At 39.5% G+C, this 24,594-nt stretch overlaps 2 protein-coding genes across 3 annotated transcripts; one reads left to right on the top strand and one right to left on the bottom strand.

The window, feature by feature from the left end:
* Positions 1 to 1,229: 1,229 nt before the first annotated feature.
* LOC124162443 (balbiani ring protein 3-like) lies at positions 1,230 to 12,708 on the bottom strand. Its single transcript, XM_046538981.1, has 4 exons — positions 12,113 to 12,708; positions 9,214 to 9,312; positions 4,459 to 4,649; positions 1,230 to 2,953 (listed from the first exon to the last, which is right to left on the bottom strand). The coding sequence occupies exons 1-4, from the start codon at positions 12,668 to 12,670 to the stop codon at positions 2,875 to 2,877; spliced, it is 927 nt and encodes a 308-aa protein (XP_046394937.1). The 5' UTR covers positions 12,671 to 12,708; the 3' UTR covers positions 1,230 to 2,874.
* A 1,683-nt stretch (positions 12,709 to 14,391) lies between these two features.
* LOC124162831 lies at positions 14,392 to 21,961 on the top strand. Of its 2 annotated transcripts, XM_046539499.1 has the most exons (4): positions 14,392 to 14,462; positions 14,567 to 14,668; positions 18,483 to 18,785; positions 21,068 to 21,961. In XM_046539499.1, exons 3-4 carry the CDS (start codon positions 18,495 to 18,497, stop codon positions 21,275 to 21,277), a joined length of 501 nt encoding a protein of 166 aa, XP_046395455.1. In that variant the 5' UTR covers positions 14,392 to 14,462; positions 14,567 to 14,668; positions 18,483 to 18,494; the 3' UTR covers positions 21,278 to 21,961. The 2 variants fall into 2 exon arrangements, with proteins under 2 accessions (XP_046395455.1, XP_046395453.1); XM_046539497.1 differs by having other exon boundaries at positions 14,432 to 14,668.
* The last annotated feature ends 2,633 nt before the right edge of the window (positions 21,962 to 24,594 follow it).

The raw sequence follows: 24,594 nt of genomic DNA, 5'->3' as shown, positions 1-24,594 counted from the left end.
TTCTATATACATCATTATTTGCAAAAACACCTAATGCATGTAACCTTCATACATAAAGTCTAAAAAATAAGTCATAAGTGAATATGCATGTAGAAAAAATATGGGGCATTACGTATTGAACAAACCTCGTATAAATATTGGAGAAAGACCCCATCGCTATCCAGCACCATGCCTTTACTTCTTTCCATCTGCGCCAAGTAGAGCTTCCTAGTTTTACTAAAGACGAAGAATTATCATCTGGGCTCACTGTTACATTTGAGCCAACTAAATATGAGTTTTTATTGATGAGGATGGCCGATTCCAATTGTCAAGTGAAATATTTCAGCGGGATTCCACTCTTTACTCCTATTTTCTCTTGGAACGCGAGAACATATTTTTTTTACTTTCCCGCATTTTTCCTTCAGTTAGCGCTGTCGCAATTTCTACCTTTCAGAAAAAGATGTCATCCAAAAGTCATGTCTCCCTTTAATCAGGTCCACATCTTAGCTCTGAGGCGCGGCTGGAATAACCGAATTATATGACACTCCCCTTGTAAGAAATCCAATTTTCCTCTTATATTTGATCAATTTTATTTTATTTATTTTTCCAGTCTCCATCGCGTTTCAAAATTTTCGTTGCTAACTCTTTGGAGGAGCGTGTTAACTCGTTTATTACAAATCAAATTGAAATTATTATTACAAATCAAATTGAAACATATCAGGGATTATGCTTTGGTGTCCGAAAAAAGTGCGCCTTTGCCATGCTATGTGCAAGACGTGCAGGAGGAGAATATTTCGTGTTATGGCTTGAATTCAGGAGGGATTTCGTACTTGCTTGAGAGCGATGTGAGTTTGGCGCCATTTAGCTGAGATGAAACACTCACCATTAAGGACATAATACATGGGCAGTGTATCTCAGCGTGCACATTCCTTCACAGGTTAAATACATATTGAAAATTAAAGTTTGAATCAAGAATAGTCGCCAAAATTAGTCCTTAATTATGTACTTAATGAATACTAATGATTTTCCTACAAAAACCAATTATTCATCAGGAAAAGGTTCGATATGTACATAATAATGAAGTTATTGTAAGTAAAATCATAATACGAAGTAATAAATTACCAGCTATTTATAAAACTCCACTGTTTTAAACATTTACTGATAACCCCATATCCCACAGAATTATATCACGCTGATGCAGACATTACAAATGATCCATCTCTTCTCCAGCCAAGGTTAAAACACAGCTATGAAATGCACACAATTTTTATTTCTCTTCAGCATGCCAACTTTTAGTGCATAATATTTGGATAGAAGAAAAAAGGGCTTGTTTCTATTTTATTAAAATGTAACCAGTTAATTGATTGAAGGTTGCTGGAAATGCGAGGACGGTTTACGCATGTGAAACAGCTGAGGCTAAGTTAATCACTTCAGAAGGTCATTCACATCTGCCATCTTTGAATTCTACATAAAGATATCTTTTCTTCATCGCTTCATGTTGCTTTCATAAGCAATCCACTCAAATGAGAGCGATTGCATGTGAATTTGCTATTTTTGTTGGTTGTGTGAACATCAAATGAAAGGATTTCATACTGAAAATTCTTTCGGCCGCGTCCGAAACTAGTGATTTAGTACATCATCCACTCTCCACTTTAAATCTGAGGAAGGAAGCCATTTCACCACTTCATGACGACGACGGGTGGGTGGGGTACACTCGAGGGGATGGTTTTTCCCTTTGACCGCCCCTCTTTTGTCTGCCAAATTGGAGTCATGGCGGTCAGCACCAAAACCACTTCCTGGAGAATTTTCACCGCAAGGGAATTGTGAAGGAGAGATCGTCCGTCACTTGGGTTTTAAGGTGACAATAAAAAATGGCTTATAATTAACCCTGTGAATTTTCTTCGTAAGCTTTGAGTTATTTTGCTTTCGCGTCAAATTTTGCTTTAATTTACATCTATAAGATTTTACTATGCAATGAAAATTTCTCCTTGGTCACAATATTTATTTAATTAGCTGATTTATTTCTTGCGTTTCAGATTTATAGATAGTTCAATTAAATCTATATAGGCCTGAACCCCAACAAATATGTATGCTATTAATTTTTTATGCTCGTATGAGGAGGTGAGTTTGGAAAAGACTTCTCACTTATCAACTATAATAATTATCATACCTCCTACTTTTCAAATTACTCCTTACTAGCGTCTAGAATAATTCTTTTTTCAAAGGCTGGACTCAGTGGCATTGACCCTGTAAACAGTTGATTGAGCATTCATGGCAGCGTGGACAGCAAACCCGAAAAGAATGAGTCATGCTTATTAATTATAGCATGGCCTGGGACTTTAGTCGATGCATCAGGAGAAGGTTTCACTGATTTGAAGAATAACACAGATTTGCTGTCCAAGTGTAAGCAACATCACTAAGCACCCTATTAGCTTAGTTAACCTTCCTCAAAGTGACATATATTTTCTTCACCTTTCCCGAACACACCATATCATGAAAATGTTCAAAAGTGATTTTTCCCGGAAATGGATTCACCGTTTTCTTTTTTTTTCCTTTGGATAAAATATGCTGCGGAAGCAAATTAAGTTGTAGCGAACGAAGAAAAGTCAGAGATCCCCTTTAGCTTTAACACCACCCAGCTGCTTCGATACCACTCACAAACAAACTTCAATGCATTTGATTGCAACACCGCGGCGTCCATCATGGCGATGGCTATTGGCTCTCTGACTCTTAAGAGGCATTCTCCGAGCCGGATCATTCGCTCCTCGTTCATTTTTCATCGATCTCACGTTGAGATGGACGCCTGAGTGCCTCCGATTGACAGGAGCTCATCCTCCAGAGATGCAATGCTGAGGAATCAATCCTTGATGGAAGACTGAGTGCTCGCCAGTTGGTTCAAAACCTGTAAAAGTCTGGCTTCGCTGGCTCTTTCGACACCATCAACACTTCAACTATCTTGTCCATGGTAATACACCTGTAAAATAAATATTTAATATTAATACCTATCCGAAAATTTGTCACCCCTCGTTAAAATGAACTGCTTGACATAAATTAACCAAAATGCACAGCTTATAAAATAGTCATGAACTAGTCACACATATTGAACATTCGAAGATAAGTTTGCTTCATGATGGAACGTCGGCTGATTTTCTGGTGTTAACTCAATAAATTATACAACTAATATTGCAAAAGTTCACTGAGTCATTGCCATAATTATCACTTACACATGCCCTATTTTATTATACCACTGCTAAAAAAATGCTACGATAAGGATTACAATCATAGAAACGAAAAAGACGTTGAACTACCTATAAAAAATTCGATGAAAGCTGGGAACTAAGTGGTATGAATGTCAGCTCAATCATTTCAACGTTTGAATTTCAAATACAAAAATTTCTATTTCATGTAATGTCAGCCTTGGCTTGGCACCAAGTCACCAAGATTTTCCGATGTCTTGTTCATCATTTAATTTACGAATATTCTTTTGCATGGAAATAAAATTAATAAAGTTTATTAAGTTATTCATATTGTTATTCCCACAAATTAATATGATTATTAATTATCATAGAGTCACCGATAAATAAAATACACGATTTTACGTTATATTTGATAATGTGAATGCAACTTTACCCTGGACTTATTTGAAAGAATAAATAAGTAATTATAAGCGTTCATTACGTCTCCAATAGCATCGCAAGATTAATTAAATGCCCGAGAAGAAATGAAGCAACCCACATCTATTCAATTACAGTGGAATAATATTTTCGTCATGTGTTGATTGGCCAACTACTTATCGAGGACAATCGTGACTGTCGCAGTGCCTTCTAACATTTAAATGATACTCTTCCCAATCTTTCGCAGGTGGATTCCCGCATCTTCATGCCTTCATAATTTTTAGCTATTGACATTAAATTGAAGCACAACGAACATTAAATGAAGCTTGAAATTATAATTGCAGGAGAATTGGTCGACATTAGCGTTAATCTAAATCCAAAATAGCAGCCATTGTAAATCTTTCATTTAAAATGCCACGAAGCCTTCATAATCTTATCTAAATGACTAAATAACGTGATAAAAAGCGGTAGCCAGAACAAATAATACATAACTGAAGACCTGAGTGCAAGAACCTGACAATGAATAATTTTCGTAAAAATGAGATTACCACGAGCATATTTCTCCTCTTCTTTTCCAGCACACTTTGATTTTTGTTATTTTTAACATTATATTCCAAGCTCAGCAGGCATAGTTGAAAACTTTCGTTCTGCTTTCTGGGTTCAAGAACAATTGTTATTTTCTCGGAACTGGCTATTCCCTATTTCTTGCAAACGCGTCTTCAATCCCTTTGGTGCACCAGAGAGAGGCATATTTTAGCTTTCCATGGTCTCCATGAAATACCCTTCGCAGGGACCCTTTGATGTACTGCCTTTTCATGATCCAGGCGTTCTTTTGAAAGATATCGGTGGGCAGAATTGAACTTACTGGCAGGATTGCGTGTCCATGAGGGATCCGGTCGAGCAGGCCATGGTCGCCGTGGGGCACTTGCAAGAGCACGAGTTGGCGTCCCAGTATCTGGGCGACGAACACTCCCGCCTCTCATCGCTGTTGCTGCACGTGCAGCGGCAACTGGACGAGTCGTACGTCTGCAAGGCCGAGCAGTGCTCCGCACGAATCTGTATCAAAAGATATCAAAAAAAGCATCAAAAGTGGCGCCACGGACTCTCTCGCTACCACAGTTTGGATTGACGATTAAAATCAATCGTTGAAAATGCAGTTATCCCTTTAACATAACGGCTTTTTTATGAAAGTTAAAATTTTACACTGTATTCGCCAAAATTTTGCATCACCTGATTTGAATCTAATGCATTTCAATAGGGTGGTTTCCCATTATTTTTTTATTGCCTCAATCGAAGGATTTCACGCTTTTAGATTTTTAAATGACGATATCTATTTTTCGCGATTAAATGAAAAGTGCAAATTTTCAAGCGCGCGAAAACGCGACGGCTAAGTATGGATGCTGGGTAAACCCCATGTGAAATCGTTCTGGTTCCGCTGTCGGCGTGTGAGGTGACCTTGGGGCGAGGCCTTGAGCGCTGATACGACGCAGGCTGCTAGTAGGTAACTGAGTACCCTGCTACCAGATAGCGCTTTGCTTAATTAAGGATTATTAATACCTTATAAAAAGAAGGAAACTTTCAGACCATAGCCAGTTTTAATAGGTGATTATTAAGACATTTTTCCCTGAGCTCTGTGCCTCATGCATGTATTGGTAATCGCAGACGATGTAAAACTCATATCTACTCGTATAGAAACTAGTTCCCTGTGACGTCAAGTGGAGTGGTATCGCATGGGCGCCAATCTGGCCTTTTTCAAATGAGGATAAAATTGACCGTCAACATTCGTCTAAAGTGGGATTTCTAAAACCAAATAATTTGTATATTATGAATACACTAATGGTGGGTAACTAATCCCAACCAATGCCTTTCGTTTTCTTTGATGAAGGAAACTACCCTATTGTATATATTGAATTTTGGCGAAAGTCGATCTGCTCGAATTTGCAGGCACCAGAGAAAAGGGAATGAAACACAGTGTCAGATGAATTCCATGGCAGGGTAGATTTGCGAGAGTGTGATGAATAGGCCCGCACGAATACATCCGCACCTAAGCGGATTGGCCGCCCGAGTTCCTCACACGCGCCCTCTGAGACACGAATTGGAACGCGGCGGCACTCTAAGACACTCGTAGGCAATGCCTCTTCCAAGACATAACATATGAGAGTGCTAGTGGAACCTGAGAAAGGGAATCACCAATGGCCTATGCTTATGGTTATGGCGTCGAAGAGTTCTATAGCTTTAATTGGTAAAGTTTTTAGAACTTCAACTAGTAACTTTCTACTGAACTTCATTTTAACTGAAATCAGTTGATTTTACTAGTTTCCCCAACTTTTCTCCATAGAGATGGGGAATCAACGGGGAATCTACAACTGAATTTCGTGCATACTCTTCGAGATACCTCCAGCGTGTTTGGCAGGGGGTGGCTAATCATACCAAAAGTACCCCGAACGCGCAGTGCATACTTATGAATGTAAATAACACGTACACGTTAGAAAAGGCGATGTGAGCTGACATCATGCATGCGACGCAAGGCTGTAGCGCAAATGCACAAACACAGACAGCCAAGTTTCCTCTACAGTAATTGGCTTGCAATTTTTTCAAATCACAATTTTCAAATTAAAGAAATTTTGATTGTAGGAAGGTAATTGACTCGCAGATCCTGAAATTCTGGTCAATGTGAATGATTTTTTCCCTGTGGATTTTGCGCACAATATGTGCATTACGGGAGACTCCCGTGAAAGTTATCACCGTGGCTAGTCCCAGCATACTTAAATCGATCAAAATCTATATCATTCCGACGGCGCTGTGGGGCCCTGGGAGTGGTTTTCACCCCATCTCAGGGGTGGAAATTTTTTATTACTATTTGGCCTAAGGAATCGATATAAAAACTAATTATAAACAAAATTAATATTTATCGAGTTATTCACGAATGAAAGTAACAGTTTTTAGAGGAAAAAATCAAAGTTTTTAATTGTTTTTTTCACAAATAACTTGACAATATGCATTTCATCTAAAAACTATGAGTAGAAAAATTGTAGCTTACAAAAATGCAAAATAATTTACATTTCCTGTACGACCACGGCTTGTAAATGGTTAGCTTGTGTTTGTCAAACGTTCAATTTGAGTGCTTCAACGTCAAAAGCGGGAAAACGGTGCATTTAAAAAAATTACAATGTACGTAGGATCTATTTAAAGCATTTTTTTTAAACATGACCTTAAACAAGGTCTGCATCATAAAATTTTTGGTGAGTTATTATATAAATAAAGTCATTCCCTACTTTTTTCCACGAGCAAATCAGTAAAAACAACCCCCTAATTAAAATTGATTGTTGCCCTTCAGCAGTTCTCTGAATTTAGATATTATTAACGGATCGTAGAAAATAGGGTAGTTTCCTTCATCAAAGAAAACGAAAGGCATTGATTGCGATTCGTTACCCACCATTAGTGTATTCATAATATACAAATTATTTCGTTTTAGAAATAGCGGTTTAGACGAATGGCAATGGTCAATTTTAACCGCATTTGAAGAAGGCCAGGTTGTCGCCCATGCGATGCCACTCCACGTGACGTCATAGGGACCTATTTTCTATACGAGTAGATAGGAGTTATACATCGTCTGAGATTACCAATGCATGCATGAGGCGCAGAGCTTAGGGAAACATGTCTTCATAATCACTTATTAAAACTGGCTAAGGTCGGAAAGTTTTCTTCGTTTGATAAGGTCTTAATAATCCTTATTTAAGCCAAGCGCTACCAGCTAGCAGGGTACTCAGCTACCCGCTAGCAGCCTGCGTCGTATCAGCGCTCAAGCCTCCCTCAAGGTCACCTCACAGGGAGGCAGCGGGAACGAGAAATACGTCACACGGAGAGATTTCCCGGCATTCATTCTTACCCGTTGCGTTTTCGCGCGCTTGAAAATGTTCACTTTTCATTTGATCGCGAAAAATAGATATCGTCATTTAAAAATCTTAATGCGTGAAATACGTACTCAAGGAGTAATGATCTTTCGATTTAGGCAATAAAAAAATAATAGGAAACCACCCTATTGGCCAATTTGCAAAACATGATTTCCAAAAAATTGGAGCGAAAGTGAGAAAACATTTTCTACAACTTCGTTATAAACATTTTACAAAATAACTCCAAAAATATTTGGGATAATAATTGCAGCTTTTTCAATTTCAAATATTTTGCTTTGCGAAAATGTTCTATATAATACATATTTGGTGAGATATGGCCGTAAAAAACGTCTATTTACACGCGAGCACCACCTTATTTAAGACCTTCAAACTCACTCCCTTTCGAAACGAAGAAATTTAAATCGGTTTCGTTCACATAGACTCGTACAAAATAGTTTTTAAATGAACTTTCCATCGTCAAAAACAAACGAGCTATGTTTGAAAATTTGAAAAGCACAATACAGAGCATAACATTCTAAATTACCGGTACATGCTGCTCGACACTGACTCAACACTTCATCCTATTGCTGTATCTTTTCTGTGCTGTATCAGCTTCGCGCCATTAGAGAATAAAAGTAAGGAAAGATTAAAATTAGTAATAAGGACCTTTGCTGTCAATATTACTACAGATAGAGCGAATACACTCCTGGCATTTTTGAACGCCACAACAACCATTTGATGACGTCGATGGTTACATAAATGAAGATAATTTTAAAAATTATTTTGTTACGCATTTATTTTTATTTTTTCCTATTTATTTAAAGTATTAATTGTATTTTTGCCTAGACTGTAGAAAATTTTTGATGTAATTTTACTTTTTTCCTATTTATATCTAAAAAATGTAAATTATAAGCATTGCAAAGTTATATTGGGTGGTTTTAAAGGGTTGAAAAGTTATAGTAAAGTAAGACTAAAGTTGGAATATTTGATTTCATATCTATTACATCTCAAGAGACCGTTTTGATCTTACTAAAAAACAGTTTTAACAACTGAAATTTGAGGTGAGTTTCATGTTATTATTTGGTTTGGTTATGATTTCTAAACCAACTTTACATACATTTCAATGAGAAAAAATTACGAATCACTTTTGGCATTCAGGGTCACCTCATCCACCAGAGTAAATGGCTTGCACTGAATTAACATTATAGAATTCCACTTTCAGCTAGGAAAAATAACAACTTTGCTTTATACAACTTAATCTTTGATCTTATATGATAAATATAAGATCGTAGCACTTTTCCACAAAAATATTTACTGTTACTGTCTTGTACCAGATGATGGCTCTGTGAGCCGAAACTCGTTGTACACAGAAGAAAAAATTGTGGAAAAGTGCTACAATCTCTTATTTATTTAAATTTGTCTAACTTCCACCAATTGAAGTCTGAATCTGTTGAACTTAATCTTTAATCATTGGTTAGTTTCAATACACTTTATCATTTTGAAGACTATTCCAGAATTGAAAATGATACATTTTATTGAAACTAGTCAACGATCAAAGATTAAGTTGTCGAAAGTATAGTTGTTATTTTCCTAACATTAAAGGGTTATCTGGGTGCCAATATCAGGAAATTAAGTAAAGATTTTTTGTTTTAATTGTTATTACTCCCGTCGTATTCATATGTAGTAAATGCGACTGCTGTCACTGCCGCTTTGAATGCCCCACTTACCTTGCAGCCGCAAGTGCATTTGGTGTGCTTTTCAACTTCGAATGTGACCACTTGATTGAACCTCCATCGCCCATTTCGATCCGGGATGTATTCGTTTGTCTGAAACGAGTTAGGAGTGCTTGAATGTCTGTTATGAGAGCTCTCCGCATTGATACAATGGTATGAAATGGGAAATAAAAACCATTCACAAAATATCTGCTTGCAAAACCTTTCCCTTACAATAATTATGCCATAAATTCCCCGAATAATGTATATTCAAAACACCTTTGGCACAAAAATGTCATCGTAATGAAAATGATTGAACCTCTTCATAGCTAACCAAAGTATCGTATTACGGATGTATTTTCCCCTGGTTAAAATGCACTCAAATGTTACATTATCTTGATGTTATCCCTTCTTAAATTATTTGTCATTGTTATTTTCAAGCACACTATTATTGCTTATCGTGCGAACACAATAAATCTGACATAAATTAAAAAGTGTAAAAATATCTTAACATTATTTCGCTCTATGAATTCCATGTGTTTGTTTGTTCCATCAAACCATAGGAAAATAAAAATGTTCACACTACCAACAATTCCCAGGCAACGCAACGGGGTGAACAGGAAGCAAATTAGGTACTCATGTTTAGATGTAGAAAAGGAACGTACTTTAATGGCAATGTATAATGCCGTATGAATACACGGCCAATTTATTATCTTCCTTGCCTACATCTTTGAGGCCGTAGAGCTCAATCCCCCCATTTTGCATTTGCGCTGGTTTAGTAAAATAATTGTTATCGTGGAGTGATTGCATCACGAGTATTACGGAAATGTGTTCGTTCGTGTATTCTTCTGTATTTTTACACCGGATCGGTGCCTCCATGCACGTTGATGCTCTGTTTGTGAATCACCCTAACCTTTTCTGGCATTCTGAGGTCTTTAATCGCGTCCTACCCAGGAATTTGAGCGCGTCAACGACCATTGAGCTCGTTTACCAACCAAGCCATCGACGAGCTATGAAAAAGAAAATAACGCTTAGCGCTGCATAGTAGAGAGTTATTCTTGTGGCATTTACATCCAACTCAAGTGTAACAATAATAATGAGCAAAAATGGCCCTAATAGTAGATTTAAACCTTACTTACTTCTGAACTCAGTTCGTAGGATGCTGAAATGGATTTAAAATGATACGTAGGAATGGCACCATGATGCAGCAGAAAACCCAGTAAAAACGCAATTACGGACATTTCATAATCAAATGATAATAAAAGCTTATCAGCTACGATTCCTAGAATCTTTAAAATCGAGAAAATGAGCTCCAAGGAGAGCAATTATGACCCTCGGCTGTTGATGGAAGGTATAAGTAATATCGTCTCAGCTTGACTTGGTAGGAGTTCAACATATCCACAACAAAAACTGCAAATGGTAATTTCGGCAATTAAATACAAAACTCAACTCTCGACCACCCGACAATGGTTTCTGCATATTATGTCATCTGCGCATGCAAATGGATCTACAAAAGTCGCCACTCTGGCGCTGGTGACAGAGCGATCCCAATTTCAGGGGAAAATAAAAATTCCATTTCTTCTATCAGTGGATAAATGAAGGAATGTTTCCATGCTTTGAGTAAATAATTACCATTGCCGGCATTGTGTTACATAATTATTTTAATTTAAAAAATCTATATCTTATCATGCTAAAAAAATAAAATGTTAGGTTAAAGACTCGTTTTCCTAGACTTAAATATTAAATGAGAGAGATCTAAGAAAAATTGGCTAACCTCCCTCCTACCACCTTTAGAGCCGCATATCATCGCCACGTCCTCTCTCCGACACATTTTCTGTGCAATATTCCTGACATTCCTACGTATACTTGGTAAATATTAAGATATTTCCTCAGTGTTTGATACGAAATAGAACTGAGATTTCCTACAAAAAGTATAATGCAATGCTTCTTCCATCGGCCAGCTAAAACGAATTGACGCAGTTATGTGAGTAAACCACTCGTAATAATCCGTCAGTAATTACCTCAGCCGTATTAGTGGAACCTCAATTCAAATGTAGGAAGGGGCGAAAGGAGTCCTAATGCCCCTGTGGGCCTTAGAGGTCGCGGTCGTCGCGGTTCCTGCCGATGTTTTCTCGTGAAGGGAAAGAGATACGATGAAGCTGCCGCAGCTGAGGAGTTGAGTTTCAATGAGAAAAGGCTAAGCCATCAAAAGAGAAATTATGACGGCCTGCCATCGACACCTTCTGGAAAGGTGATGATTCCCCGTTTCAATCAGTGCAGAGTGTAAACGGATCAGACCAAGGGAAGAGGACGAGAGAAGACTGGAGGCATTCGACATTAGGACGTGGCGAAGAATGGAGAGGGTGAAGTGGACGGAGAGGAGGAGGAACGACGAAGAAGTGGGTGAGGAGAGGCAGCTTGTGGATGAGTTACGGAGGGGAGACAGAAGGTTTGGATGGAACGAGTACTAAACGGGGAGGGGATGTTGGAATCGCTGTTAGTGGGTAAAATGTTTTCGTTTTTCGGTAAACGAGGGAGAGGAAAGAAGTGAATGGGATATTTCGATATAATGAAAGGGTAAGGAATTATTGTGCATTGAAGAGGGAGGTCCAAATTGAATAAATATATAGATGACTTTATAAAATCCGCACACTTTTTGGCGCAATTATGACTGGTTGACATTATCCCGCGTCATTATAAATAGATAATGCATCGATTTAAGATGATGTTATGGGGGTGTTGAAACCGGCGGATGTTGTACCAAATAGTCGTAGCTATCCATGCATTAGCTTAACCATGAGCAAGTTCCACAAAGTCATCCCGCAAACAACTGAAGGCATACGGAACTCCAAATTGTCGAGGGAGTCGTGCCAGGATGACGCGCCTGTTGTGAACCCGGAGATTGCGTGGTTACCTTCCACTTGGCGAAGGCCACTTTGGCGCCCGGGCGCGGGACGCACTCGATGGCCTCGACGCTGCAGCACCCAGAACACCGCTCCACGACGGCGCAGTTGGGCACGTAGAGCTTCCCCGGCGGCGCGGGAGGGAGCGGCACGGACGCATTGCGCGGGCGACACGGCATCGGGTCTGGGTCGACGGTCACGGCCGAGGGCCCCGCGTTTGGGGCCCTCCGCCGGGGACCACCGCCCCCCCGACGACCCCTATTGCTGCCGGGGCCCCTCCTGTTGCCGTTGCCCTGCCTCCTGTTGGTCGCGCCGTCCCCGAGTTGAGCCTCCACCACGCACGCGAGAGCAGCGAAGAGCAGCAGCAGGAGGCGCGGCGACATGGCGGCGGCGGATGCGTGAGTGAGGCGCTTTGCTGTGTGAGAGCGGTGGTTGCCGGGAGCGGAAGGTGCGGTCTGACGGTGCGATAAGCTCCCTTGAACGGCAGTGAAAACACAGCGGCTGCACACACGGACTGCGTTGGAAATGAACGGTTGTTTCACTCCTACCGAGAAGGATTCGTCGCTCATTTGACGAGAAATCGAGACATCGCTTCTCACAAAAGCAATTGGAATCCCAAACCAAAAGACGTCAAGGAAGTCTTCGAATTTCCGAATTCAAAAAGTCATTCATCTAAGAATTGAAATTCATTCACAAGCATGAAGACGGGCCTAAACAAAGCGTTACGCATTTTTTAAACAAATTAGGCTGAAACTCACTGGAGACTCGGAATGCTTCACGCGAAAATTCGATGGTTTGAGCAATAAAGAATGGACATTATCGATCGTTTAACGATTAGAATTTTTCGGAAACAAAAAATGCCTAGTGGCATCATAAGAATGGTGGCATAAAACAGCCAGGTTCTTCAAAGGCAAACAAACTCCTTAGGGAAAGAAGATGCCGTTTGAGTCGAATGATTTTTCGCTCATTGGATTCGGACGACTCCCAGCACTAGAAACAGCTGATAAATCCCTCGCGACACAGCATTTTCACTTTGAGGGAGCGACGAGACACCGTTTCGCGCAAAAGCACTCGGAATCGCAAACCGAATGGCGTCTTCAAATTTCATAATTACAAAATGTCACAGTCATGGGACACTGTCGGGCTCAAGGACAATTTATTTTATCCTTTTTATTTTGCGATAAAAACCTTGTTATAATTATATAAAAATGCATGTTTATATTGTAATATTATATCTAGGTAAAAGCTTGTGATCGATCAATGTCTTATGCTACACCGCAATGTGGAATGCAATAATCTAAAGCTCTTTGATAATTAAAGCAGACGTTTTAATGTGACGACTGAATTGAAACAGTTTAAAATATTTCTCCTTTTTAGTTTATTTCATCAAATTCAAATTACAATTTAATGTCAATGTAAGATTTAATATATTTTGTACCGTTTCCGATGTTCGTTGGCGTTCCACGCCCACAACGGGAAAATGAGTTTGGCACGTGAGATTCATAGGATAAGTGCAGTGTAATCTAAATACAATCGCGTTTTTCTCTTTTATAGACGTGGGCAACATGTAAAGAAAAAAATCAATAGAAAAGTGTAAAGCAAATTTTTCAGCGTGGTTGTTCATATGCTATGAAGAATTCGACTTCCCAAATATTACATTGCAAATTTCCTGCCTTATCGCTTTGCTCTTTTCGTTTTAAATACTTCCCAGATAGCATGTACTTGCGACAAGCTTGTCATAGGGTTGTCATTTGCTTGTCACGACAAAGCTTGTTTACATAGCTTGAAAGCCGTTTGCAAGCATGAAGAAAGCCTACTAGTTATGTGAATACATACTAGCTGTAGACTTCTATACCACACTTGCAGAAGATATGTAATACCGCACCTGTAGGAGACTTGTCATATCATAACAGCCACAAACTTGTCATATCGCACCTGTTGCAATCAGCACACTATACATGGATATATAAAGAAATGTATACAGACTCGTCTCTCTCAGATATTTCGATGCTCACAATGACATTCCTGTACAAGAAGAGCAAACTATATTGAAGAGAGGAGATTGTGATTGACGGTTAAACAGTGCAGGAAGAGGGAGCAGAGGTTTTTATCAATGCAGATCATGCAGGATAGTGAATATCAATTTAATTCTCCTAAAATATGAATTATTTATCAAATTATAAATTACGATAGCGTATAATTTGAATACCTGAACATTTTGTTTGCAATATTCGATTGCATACAGCATCAGAAATACTTATACAAATTTTGCAGTCACATGTTTACAGTCTTTTATTTTGGTTGCTAGGATATGAAGGCTCAGAACATAACATGTTTTTCAAGAATTATGCCAAAATACTTGTGAGTACGCCAAAGGAAAAACTATTTCAATGCGTTTAATGTCGTATCTTCATGGATTGTTTCAGCTTGATTGAAGAAGTGAAATTGTCTCTATTATTCTGCAGATCATTGGCCTTGTGGGATTTATGAATATAGCAAGCAATCGAAAAGCCTGTGGAAATGGATTGAGCGAAATTTAATTACATCTCCATTTCACCTACTTCAAGGTACGCCCATGTTCTCTTCATTTTTTAAGTGACTTTGCTGCTTTTTAAGCATGAAACACAGTAAATAGAGTGCCGTATAGCCCATTAAAAAAACAGTAAAGTTTAGGAGGATTAATCAAAATTGAGAGTCCTTTTATTTTTCAAAGGTAAAATGTGATGAAAATTAATGCTAAAGTAGTCGCATCAATTACAGATTTCTAAAATATTAGTTTGGGTTCCAGGTTATAGTTTTGTGTACATACGTTTTTTAATGCCTAATTATATTATGATTGCCAAGGTGAAAGGCAAAAGTTTTTGTTTAACTTATGGAGTTCATATTAGTCGCAATCAGGCCTAAAAGAGATATTTATGAAGATAAAATCATGTCTTTTCCTAAGATAACTACTATCGTATTTTTGTTAGAAGATTTTCGAAGCTTCTTTTATCTATCTTGTATATTCTTTTTGGAAAACGCTGCGTGGAAAACATCGGGCCAACAATTGGGCAACGGACTCTATATAAGATCGAGACGAGAACATTGCTCTCATACTCTTAAAAACGCTCCCAGGAATAGGAGTGAAATGTCGAGTGAAAATATTTCCCACGCAGCATTCCCCTAAAGGAACTTACAAGACATTATCGCATTTTTCGGCACATAATTTGAGCAGACCACACACCTGCCTCATTGTTTTGATATTACATTAAGTAAGTAGATATCTATGGCTTGATATTGAATGCCTCATTTATCGCAAAAAAATTGATTTGTAACTGAGTTGAATACCATTATTGTGATGTATTTCTCTATATTTGTTGGAATTCATTGATTTCAAATACCTAGGTATCCTCTCACTTTGATTTAGTTATCCTGCTTGATAATGTTGTATGATCACTCAAAATGCTTGAAACGAAAGCAGGAAAAAGACGTATTAGGATACTCACATGCTGGCGAAAACGTTTAGCTTGTTTCAATTGAGTTAAATATATGACATTATTATGAATTGATTTTGCTATTATATCGTCGCTTTAGACAATAATGAAGCTCCTCTTAAACCACTTACTCTCAATCAATTTACTTTAGAGTAAATTCTTCAACTTAGGCATAAGTGGAGTGGAATGTTCGAAGTCATTCAAAAGAATTAAAGAGTGAATTTCATATTTCTGCAAGCGCTACATCGGGATCACCATTATTGCTGTCTTTCTCACTCACTCACTCTCCCATGGCCATTTCTACCCTAAATGGTGTTTAGCCTCGACAACTGTCTGCCCCCAACTCTTTCTAACCTCTACATCCGCCTCGCTGACTCCCATTTTCCCCATATCAATCACCATCGCATCCTTCCATCTTTTTCTCCGTCTTCCTGCAGGTCGTTTTCCATCAGGGTTTTCTGCCCAGACTCGTTTTACTAGAGCCTCTTGCTCTCTTCGTATTATGTGCCCTGCCCATCGCACTCTGCGGATCTTAGCTTCGGCTACTACGTCTGGCGAGTTGAAAAGGTCCCTGATTCCCCTGTTATGTTTTATTCTCCACGTTCCATTCCCTCTTGTTGGTCCAAAAACTTTCCCTAACACTTTATTATCAAAGACAATTAACTTCTTTTCCGTTCTTTTGTCGATAACCAATGATTCAGATCCATATAGAAGGATAGGTCTAATAAATTCTACGTTTGGTTTGCTGTCTTTCTAATGCATGTTATCAACAGCAAAGGAGAGATGAGATGCAAGGCATTTTAAACTTAGTATCTATGTACTTGTCTTCTCAGAAAATCGAGGCACCTTTTAAAACATTCATCCAGGATGTCTGTATTTGCAGCCAAAATTCATCATCAGTCCTCGTGCCAAAATTACGATTTTAAGAGGAAAGGTGAATGCTTTGAATGCCAAGTTTCAATCCACCTTCAAACTCATCTCTCCTGAACTCATTTCTTCACCACTGATACGTTTTACTCTTTCCCCGCGTGCCGTTCTTCGACTACTTTCGCAAGCGTTTGATACCGCATCACATGATACGTTAACTGCCATAATCGCACTAGTTTATTTAAGATACGTTTGTTCCCTCTTAGTCAAATTCGCCGATGAAATTTCGCTTAATGCGTCGTGACACTATTCCTGAATTATGATGATCAAGTTGCAAGCATCTCAGTCGGCATTGCCTCCCCGATATTTTTCTTATTTATTCTAAAACTTCGAAGAAAATTCTTAATAGAAATTTTTGAGGTTATCTGCTGTATAATTTCAAGTCCTACTTCTAAGTGCTACTTTATTTCCTTCGAGGAGGGTGGAAATATTAATTCCTCATTACTTCTACTTTAACTCTTCGATTATCAAGCGCTCTCGCTGATTTCAAAATGAACATTCATTCACGTACGGTCATACAAAAATTAAAGCTTTTTTTCCGTTTTTGAGAATTCCTAAGTTAAACACACTTTTAATCCGCGCGAATTAAATTAGTATTCCAAATAACAGTCAATTTCACGCAAATGATGAAGAGCGATTCGGAAGAATGGTTCACATTGACATTATCCTCTGCCACCCTCCTCTGCATGGCTCACCACTTCTGAGATGGCTATTTGGACCTCAGGCTCGCATTATCTTTCCTTGGAATTATTGCGACTCATCCTGCACCGCTCAAAATAACCGCTGTCCACATCCGTTCGAGGCGCTGCATTTGTCTTTAATTCCTCTGTTTAATGAATTTGCAGAGAATGTGATGAGTAAATTGTTCGCATTATGTGAAGTCTGTAGGAGGCTCCGTTAGAAATTCAAGGTCTAAGTGGGGAGATTCCCATGGCTAATGAATAACTAAAACTTACATTCTTCGAATATTTTTAGAGGAGATGTCATTCCTACTCGAGCCCCTCTTTTGTGACCATTAAATCATTTGAACTTCCGTTCAGAGCTAAAAAATGTTTTAAGACGCGTAGGTTAAGTCCTTTATCGATAATTCCTTGTATCTTAAATATAAACACTTACACTGGAGGAAATATTGGAGTGAAATTTTCAACTACAACATACACTCCGTGAATAAATTGAAATCTTATATATACGAAGCGCAGGGTTTGCTTTATTAATTGCAAATGATTCGCCAATCTGATACCTGAAATATATCTCGATGGTTAAGATTCATTTTAGTTCTTCTTTGAAAAAAATTAAGTATAACCTGCACTAGTAAGATACATCAAGATATTTCGTACATATTCTAAAATATTGAGTTTTACTGTTAAAGAGTGACATTGATTTACTCTCTAGATTTTCTTTAAACGGTTTTCGAGAGCATAAATCGAAATCACAATCCTGATATTCCCACTCGGTATTAGTGAACAAGGCGATATTGGACAGTTTACTTAGGAAAGTTCGCATTTATTTGAACTCAGATCGACCTCAATTCAATTCGGCAACATAGGTACTAATTATCATTTCCGGTGAATTCCAAACCGTGGAATGTTTCAACTCCTTTTCCGAGTGAAGCCAGATAATTGCGCATATTTCCCATTTTGGCACGGACATAGAGCACTCCATTTAAATGCATGAAAATTATGCTGTTTATAGTTTATTTCTCGGGTCTTTTAATTCTGATTTATTGTTATTTGGATACTTAAACTCTTGGATTCTTTTCAACAGTTTAAGCGCTTCAACAATTGCCATCACCACATTGTAATTTTGCAAATTTTCGCCTTTACAATTCAATGTTGATCGGGAGGGTCTCGTCTTGGCGTAAGTCAATGGCGTTCCCGGCGGACAGCATTCGACATTCCATTTTATAATAACGGTTAGCCCGTAGGTATTTCCCAAAGCGGAGCCAGCATGAGTTGAACAGAATGAATTTCTCTGCATTCAGCGTCCGTTGGCCATGACCGCGGACCAGAACGCGACCCAGGCGCACAAGGGGAGGAAGATGAAGGTGCAAGCGCGACTCGTCGACGCCATTGGCGGAGCGAAGCCGGCTGAGATGTTGCCGCTGGAATGGGTGAAGCCTCCGCCAGAGGCCCTGGCGATCGACGGCGCCACCATCGCCGTCGTCCTGCAGCTGGTCGCCCTCGTCGCTTTTCTCTTCCTCATCATCGTTTTCTCGGAAGTTCCGGTCCGCATTGCGGAAGCTTCTCGCTATTTCCACAGGTACAGGAAGCAGCGGAAGACGAACGTGAGTATAAACTCCAGTCGCGCGGTGGCTTTTGGTGTCGTGTCGTGCGATGAGTGGAAGGCTGTATTCGATGGGACTTAATCAGAAAGCAACGCACCGCCGCCCGACAACCATCTTTACTTCCGTTTACTTTACTCAACGTTTATGCAGTATAATCTTTCAGTGCATTCCAGAGCCTGGATGAATCGTGACATCCAGACTCCGGACATCCATTCGTATGGTTAAATCGTGACAGGGTCTTGGGAGAACATATACCCACTACCATGCATATCCATAGTTTGAAATAAGAGATCATGTATGAGGAAGGCGTTAATAGAGGTAATAGGGAGAAAAAACGTTCACGATGCGTGAAAAGAAGTCCCTTTTTAGTGAAGAGATGAATGTGGTAGGCAAACACAAGGATATGCATTTTAACAACATGAAGGAGTCAGAATCAATGCGTTGTTGGAGGCGTTAACAATTCATTACACGGGATTGGCTCTAAAATAAGATATCATGAGACGAAGGATATCGACCTAATTTACGAACTAACCCCAACTGAGGAGGCCTCTAGCTGCCATGGCCGAGTCATCACAAAAAACTTCCTACATCCATCCAAAACGACCGACACCTAGTATCTACCGAAGGCATAATTAACGCGGCAATGACCGCTAGGTGTCACTCTCGTGGGGGCCAGGTAGTAAATCGAGCGAGATCTTTGTCACACGTCATCAAATTAACTCGATTATTGGCAAAGAATGGCATCGACTTTGTACGCGGTCACGCGCACAGGTACGCCAAGAAGATCAAATTCTGTATGAAAACTCATCTGGCTCCGCCGAGATTAGAAACCCTGATCTATGGATTGCCTGCCAGTTATACTAAGCCACCTTCTTACGATGCGAATGTCAAACTGGGTTAGCTGAACACGGCGTTGACGTCTCAAGTCGACACGGTGCCACTGAAGATGGAGGTCGTGCTCACTGAGACACTCTCCGAGAAATGAATCAGCCCCTCCAAGTCGCCATTCCGCCAAAGACGTCTCCCGTGCCGAACAACACCTTCAGCCAGGGATTCGCCATCCATGTTGGTTATGTAACTGGAATCATGCCCGACTGCCAATCCGCACAGCTGGCTTTCTAATCTCGGCTAAGCTCAATGAATTTTTCATACCGAGCTTCGTCCATGATTTACATATTGTCTGTGTATATTGATAATTATTAGCGTTTTCGGAAACTCCCATAGACCTGTCTGATTCTCTTAATAGTAGACTTTTGGCAATTCCGAATATTTGTACTAGCGAGCATACTTGGACTTGTGCTGGATCATGCTCCGTGAGACTTGGGCCCACCTTACCCACCTACCCACCCACCAACACACCGCTTCTTCTTTTGCTTTAATTAGCGTCGCTCTCAGCTGCCACTCATGTATTCCGTTGCTGGTGTGGTATTTGGAGGAGGGGACCGACAGCTGAGATCATTTGCGCCATGAGGGAAGGGTATGGAAGGAAGTGTGGAGAGAAACCCGGCGTCGGCATCAGCCTGCTCTTAATGAAAGGCGTCAAGGGGACCACGGCTTAACGTCCCATCCGGCGGACGGAGTGCTGCGCTTGAAATGTCCCCTGCACAATATTCAAGTAGCAGTCTCTGAAAATTCTGGGCTAGGATTTGAACCCGAGACCACCGGGTGGGAAAGCCAACACTTAAGCCACCTCACCAGTTCATTCGTCATACATAATCGGCCGATGGGCCCGAGACTACCTGCAATCGACCGAGCGTCCAAATTCCTCCTTATTCCGTATTTGGACTCAAATTTTCAAAATGAACCGAATTTATCTCGTATTTATAAAGAAATAAACTCGTATTTATCCGAATACGAGTATTTTTTGTAAGCTCGAGTGACAGCCTTCCTACCTCCAGCCTGTAACGCTTGACTTAAGCGGTTCACATCCACGAGAACGGTTTATTTTCATCGTTTCATGGGCGTAGCAATGAATGACTCATTGCTCGAGGCTACACCGATGTCAAGCATGAAACTCTGGAAAAACTTGGATTTGAAAAATTAAGCGAAGGCAAACCTTTGTTGTACCATCATAATAAAAGAGTATCAGCGTGAAATTTTCAGTCATTTTTTAATTTCCTCTGTATTCACTAATGGACTAATTTCAGAGAAATACTTTGGATTCATTGACAGAGAACTTTTTCTCAGTAAAAATGAATTTAAAAATTAAAACAGATGATTATGAGGTGCGATGCATTTTTATTTAAACTCACTCATGATATAAAGTTCTTCTTAAACTATAGGACCAACACTCGGAAGAGATGAAAGATGAAATCAAAGCACCAGCAAATGACGTGAAAGAAAGTGAGGACGAGGTTCCGAGGCCAAATTTCGCCCCTGCTTTCTTGGCCGTGTGGTTTCAATACTACCTCACCATTCGCTCCAAATTCCTGGCCGCTGTCGAGGGAAAGAGTTTCAATAAGCAAAGAGTTTCATTGAACGAAAGTTCGTAAAATTCTTCCGTTCTGATCTCATTTATTTGGGTATTTCATATGGGTGCGAAAATTTTCGAGTGTTGTCAAGTGAACACGGAGCGGAAAATATGATGGCATTACGAAGCAATATGATATTTTGAAGGATTTCAGTCAGTACCGTAAATAATTTGAAATTGTGAGAACCCTCATCAGCTAATTGGCTGATAGAGATCGCATTTAAAATAAATAATATTGGTAAGGGATTGCCTTGTCTTGTGAAATTGTCAGTATTGGTAATGAGGAAACTGTGTAATTATAATAATGTTAAATCATAACATATAATTCATGTGTAGTTTTCCTGATATTTAAGTGCTGTACTTTTTAATAAAAATGGAAAATTTAGTTTCACCTTGATCAATCAACCCGAACTGATTGATTTCATTTATAAAATTTATAACTTTTTTATAACCGAAATATTGATATGGAAAGCGAATGTGAACAAATATGTCAAATATTTCTCTAGAAATGTTTATTCATGTGATGCAACTAAAATGGAATTAGTTTAAATATGCTTATTTTTATTATAGATGGAACGTTTTAGATTTACAAAAAAAAACTGCTGTGTCAAAACCGAGGTGTTAACTTCAAATGACCCCTTTGTCACCGTATTTCAATGCAGTTTAAAGAGTGTGTGTTTCTCAATAATAAATGCATACGAAAATTTTCAACTCCTTAATTTTAAGTGTAGGAAATTGAGTACTCAGTGTGCGAGTAAAGTTGCGTCTGCTCTATCATAAGTCTTATGCTGGGTGCGGGACCATTCGATTGAGGGCTTTAGAACATTTCAATCCCATTGTCACCCTTTTCAAAAGGTTCTGTGGCCATCTCGTGCCGGGTTTGCGAAGCTTCTAATCACTGATTTCAATTATTCAGTGGTGGTAGATGTATAATGATGGTATTTGATTGATTTCTTCGTAATTTTCTACTGATTCGTGCAGAATCTCACGAACAGACACTTCAAGTAGGTGCACTATAAGTGTGACAACATGAAGATAGTTTTAAGGGAATGATCGTAGCCTATGAATATTGAGTTTAGTCCCCTCAGAATCATTGTCCTATAGAGGCATAAAGGAGGCTAATAGAAGGGCAGGCCGACTTAGTAACGTAGCAGTGTCATCACCTGTTATTATCAGTGTTATTTAATTAACGATACCAAACAAATTATGAATAATATGTAAGAAATAAATGAACACTTGCTGGCGGTCAAAAACCAGGTTTTCTTCCGTCCGTCCAAGATTTACTGCCCGATTTGTTTTAGTGAAAGTGGGAAGAAAATATTTAAATTAAAAACTATTCATTTTTCGTCTTACGCCGCGAGGGACAGCCCTCAAAAAACTACGAAAAAATGGGATAAACTCCCATTCCTTCGCATATTCTCTCTCCTTGATGGAACATATTACTCGATATTACAGGGAAGATATTACCCGATTTTATTATTATTTATTTTTTTCAATTATTCAACTACCGCATCTTTACCGCACAAGATCAACTTTCAAATGAAAATTTAAACTTCCTCGCACCATCTTATAGCTGTGTTTACGCCCGTCCGTGTAACGTCCGACCGCTACCGATGCCCTCGAATCCTTTGCAAGCCGCCACTAACACGGATTCCACGAGAATCGTGAGGAAAGAAGCCTTCATAGTTTATGGCAGAGCATGCTCAGCTGCGTGTGCCGTTGAATATTGGAAACGTGTCTCCTGGTCCGCTCATCGTCTTGGCTAAAGCTCCATGGATACCAGCTATCCCTTCTTACCCACACTAGCCCCTCCCTTCTAATTGAGATCACATTCCATTCCTTAGTGAAAGTAGCCTGTCCTTTCGTAATTGAATCATCCATTTACTTTTGGGACTGGATATGCGAGAATAGAAGATTCTGAACCAATGTGGGTAAATACGAACCTATATCCATGTTTTTTTGGTATCAAATTAAACAGATTACATTCAAACTTAGTAAAATATTTGTTTTTTAGATTTTTTCCGATGAAATAATTTCCCCCAATTATCCGATGTTCCTTATTGCGTTTGGTTCCGCGCGAGAGTCTTCGAGGCCCCTCCCCCGACGAAAGGACGCTCCTTCGCACATTTTCTCGCACTGACAGTGGGATACTATAGTGATCCGCAGCTGAAGGCAATCTCCAGTCAAAGACTCTTGCGCTTGCAGCAAAGGAGGGGTCCCCCTCGCGTGCATTCACGATCGCATGCACGTCTCCATTTGAACTCATTTTAAGAAATAACTTGGTTTAATTGCACACTTCAATTTATGCGTTGACCCTGATTTCAATTTCCCCATGGGAGCCCGCCTTTCAATTCAACTATTCTGCCACTAATCACTTACTGTAACTTGTCTCGACAACATCGGACCTACGTCTTCTAACAGACACCTAATTGAATTCTTCCCACGCGTGCAAAACGCGAAGGCAGTGTTCCCCTTGGGCCGACTCCTCAGTCTCACCGACAAATGAATGACCTGTATGACCTTTCTTCCCATTTTCACCATCCCATCTATTTCATCAACCTCCTCTCAGACGAATCTTTCATCTTTTGACTTAAGTCTGCACTTCCTTTGCAAAAACAGTTGACAATGGATGGACGCACTTCCGCAGCGTGTCCGCCAATGGCTTTCTCTCCTCCCTCTCCATCCCTAACTTCACTCACCACCCTTTCACTCACTGCTGAATTAAAACTCGTTCATAACATCCTAAACTCGACTGCTCCGGACGCGTGAAGGTCCAACCCAACCCACCTCCACGGCCACACTTACTCACCTTCATTCGAGGCGCTTTCTTGTCTTCCGCCTCTCTTCAAGCCACTCCTCCCACACATGATGAAACGCTCTCCCAATAAATAGATAAACAGAATCCAGGCCGTTTAAAACCTGTCAACCACATCGCATTTCTCCCTAACTACGCTACTTATTCATTGTTATGTGCATTTTTTTTTATATTTATAATATAATTTCCAATGTATATATATAATAAGTATGTACCGTTACTTAACCATAGTAAAGTGGCGTCTTTGCTGTATGTGTTTTTCATATTTTAGAATGAAATAGATAAAATTGTATCACGTAGTAGTCGTGCCGTCTGAATGATGAAGGCACTGCTACTGCCATGAAGCCCATTGCGATTAATAAATGCGAGTTTGTATCTAAAGCAAGTTTTCTTCTAATATGAATTCAGCCAAATTGCACAAATTTAGGCCTGTCATACTTTTTAATGGGTCTCTATAAGAAGTAAGGTATTTGTACATTAAAAAATAGCCATTTTAATGTGCCTAAGTAGCAGTACATACTTTT

The sequence above is a fragment of the Ischnura elegans genome, chromosome 7 (genome assembly GCF_921293095.1).
Source record: "Ischnura elegans chromosome 7, ioIscEleg1.1, whole genome shotgun sequence".
NCBI lineage: Eukaryota > Metazoa > Arthropoda > Insecta > Odonata > Coenagrionidae > Ischnura > Ischnura elegans.
This window is presented reverse-complemented; position numbering and strand designations above follow the sequence as displayed.

Coding starts and splice junctions, on each gene's coding strand:
- LOC124162443 (XM_046538981.1), bottom strand. CDS start 12,670: ATGAGCGACGAATCCTTCTCGGTAGGAGTGAAACAACCGTTCATTTCC. Junction 4,650..9,213: donor AATGCACTTGCGGCTGCAAG/GTAAGTGGGGCA, acceptor CTTTTGATACAG/ATTCGTGCGGAGCACTGCTC. Junction 2,954..4,458: donor ATGGACACGCAATCCTGCCA/GTAAGTTCAATT, acceptor TTTATTTTACAG/GTGTATTACCATGGACAAGA.
- LOC124162831 (XM_046539499.1), top strand. CDS start 18,495: ATGACCGCGGACCAGAACGCGACCCAGGCGCACAAGGGGAGGAAGATG. Junction 18,786..21,067: donor GGAAGCAGCGGAAGACGAAC/GTGAGTATAAAC, acceptor CTTAAACTATAG/GACCAACACTCGGAAGAGAT.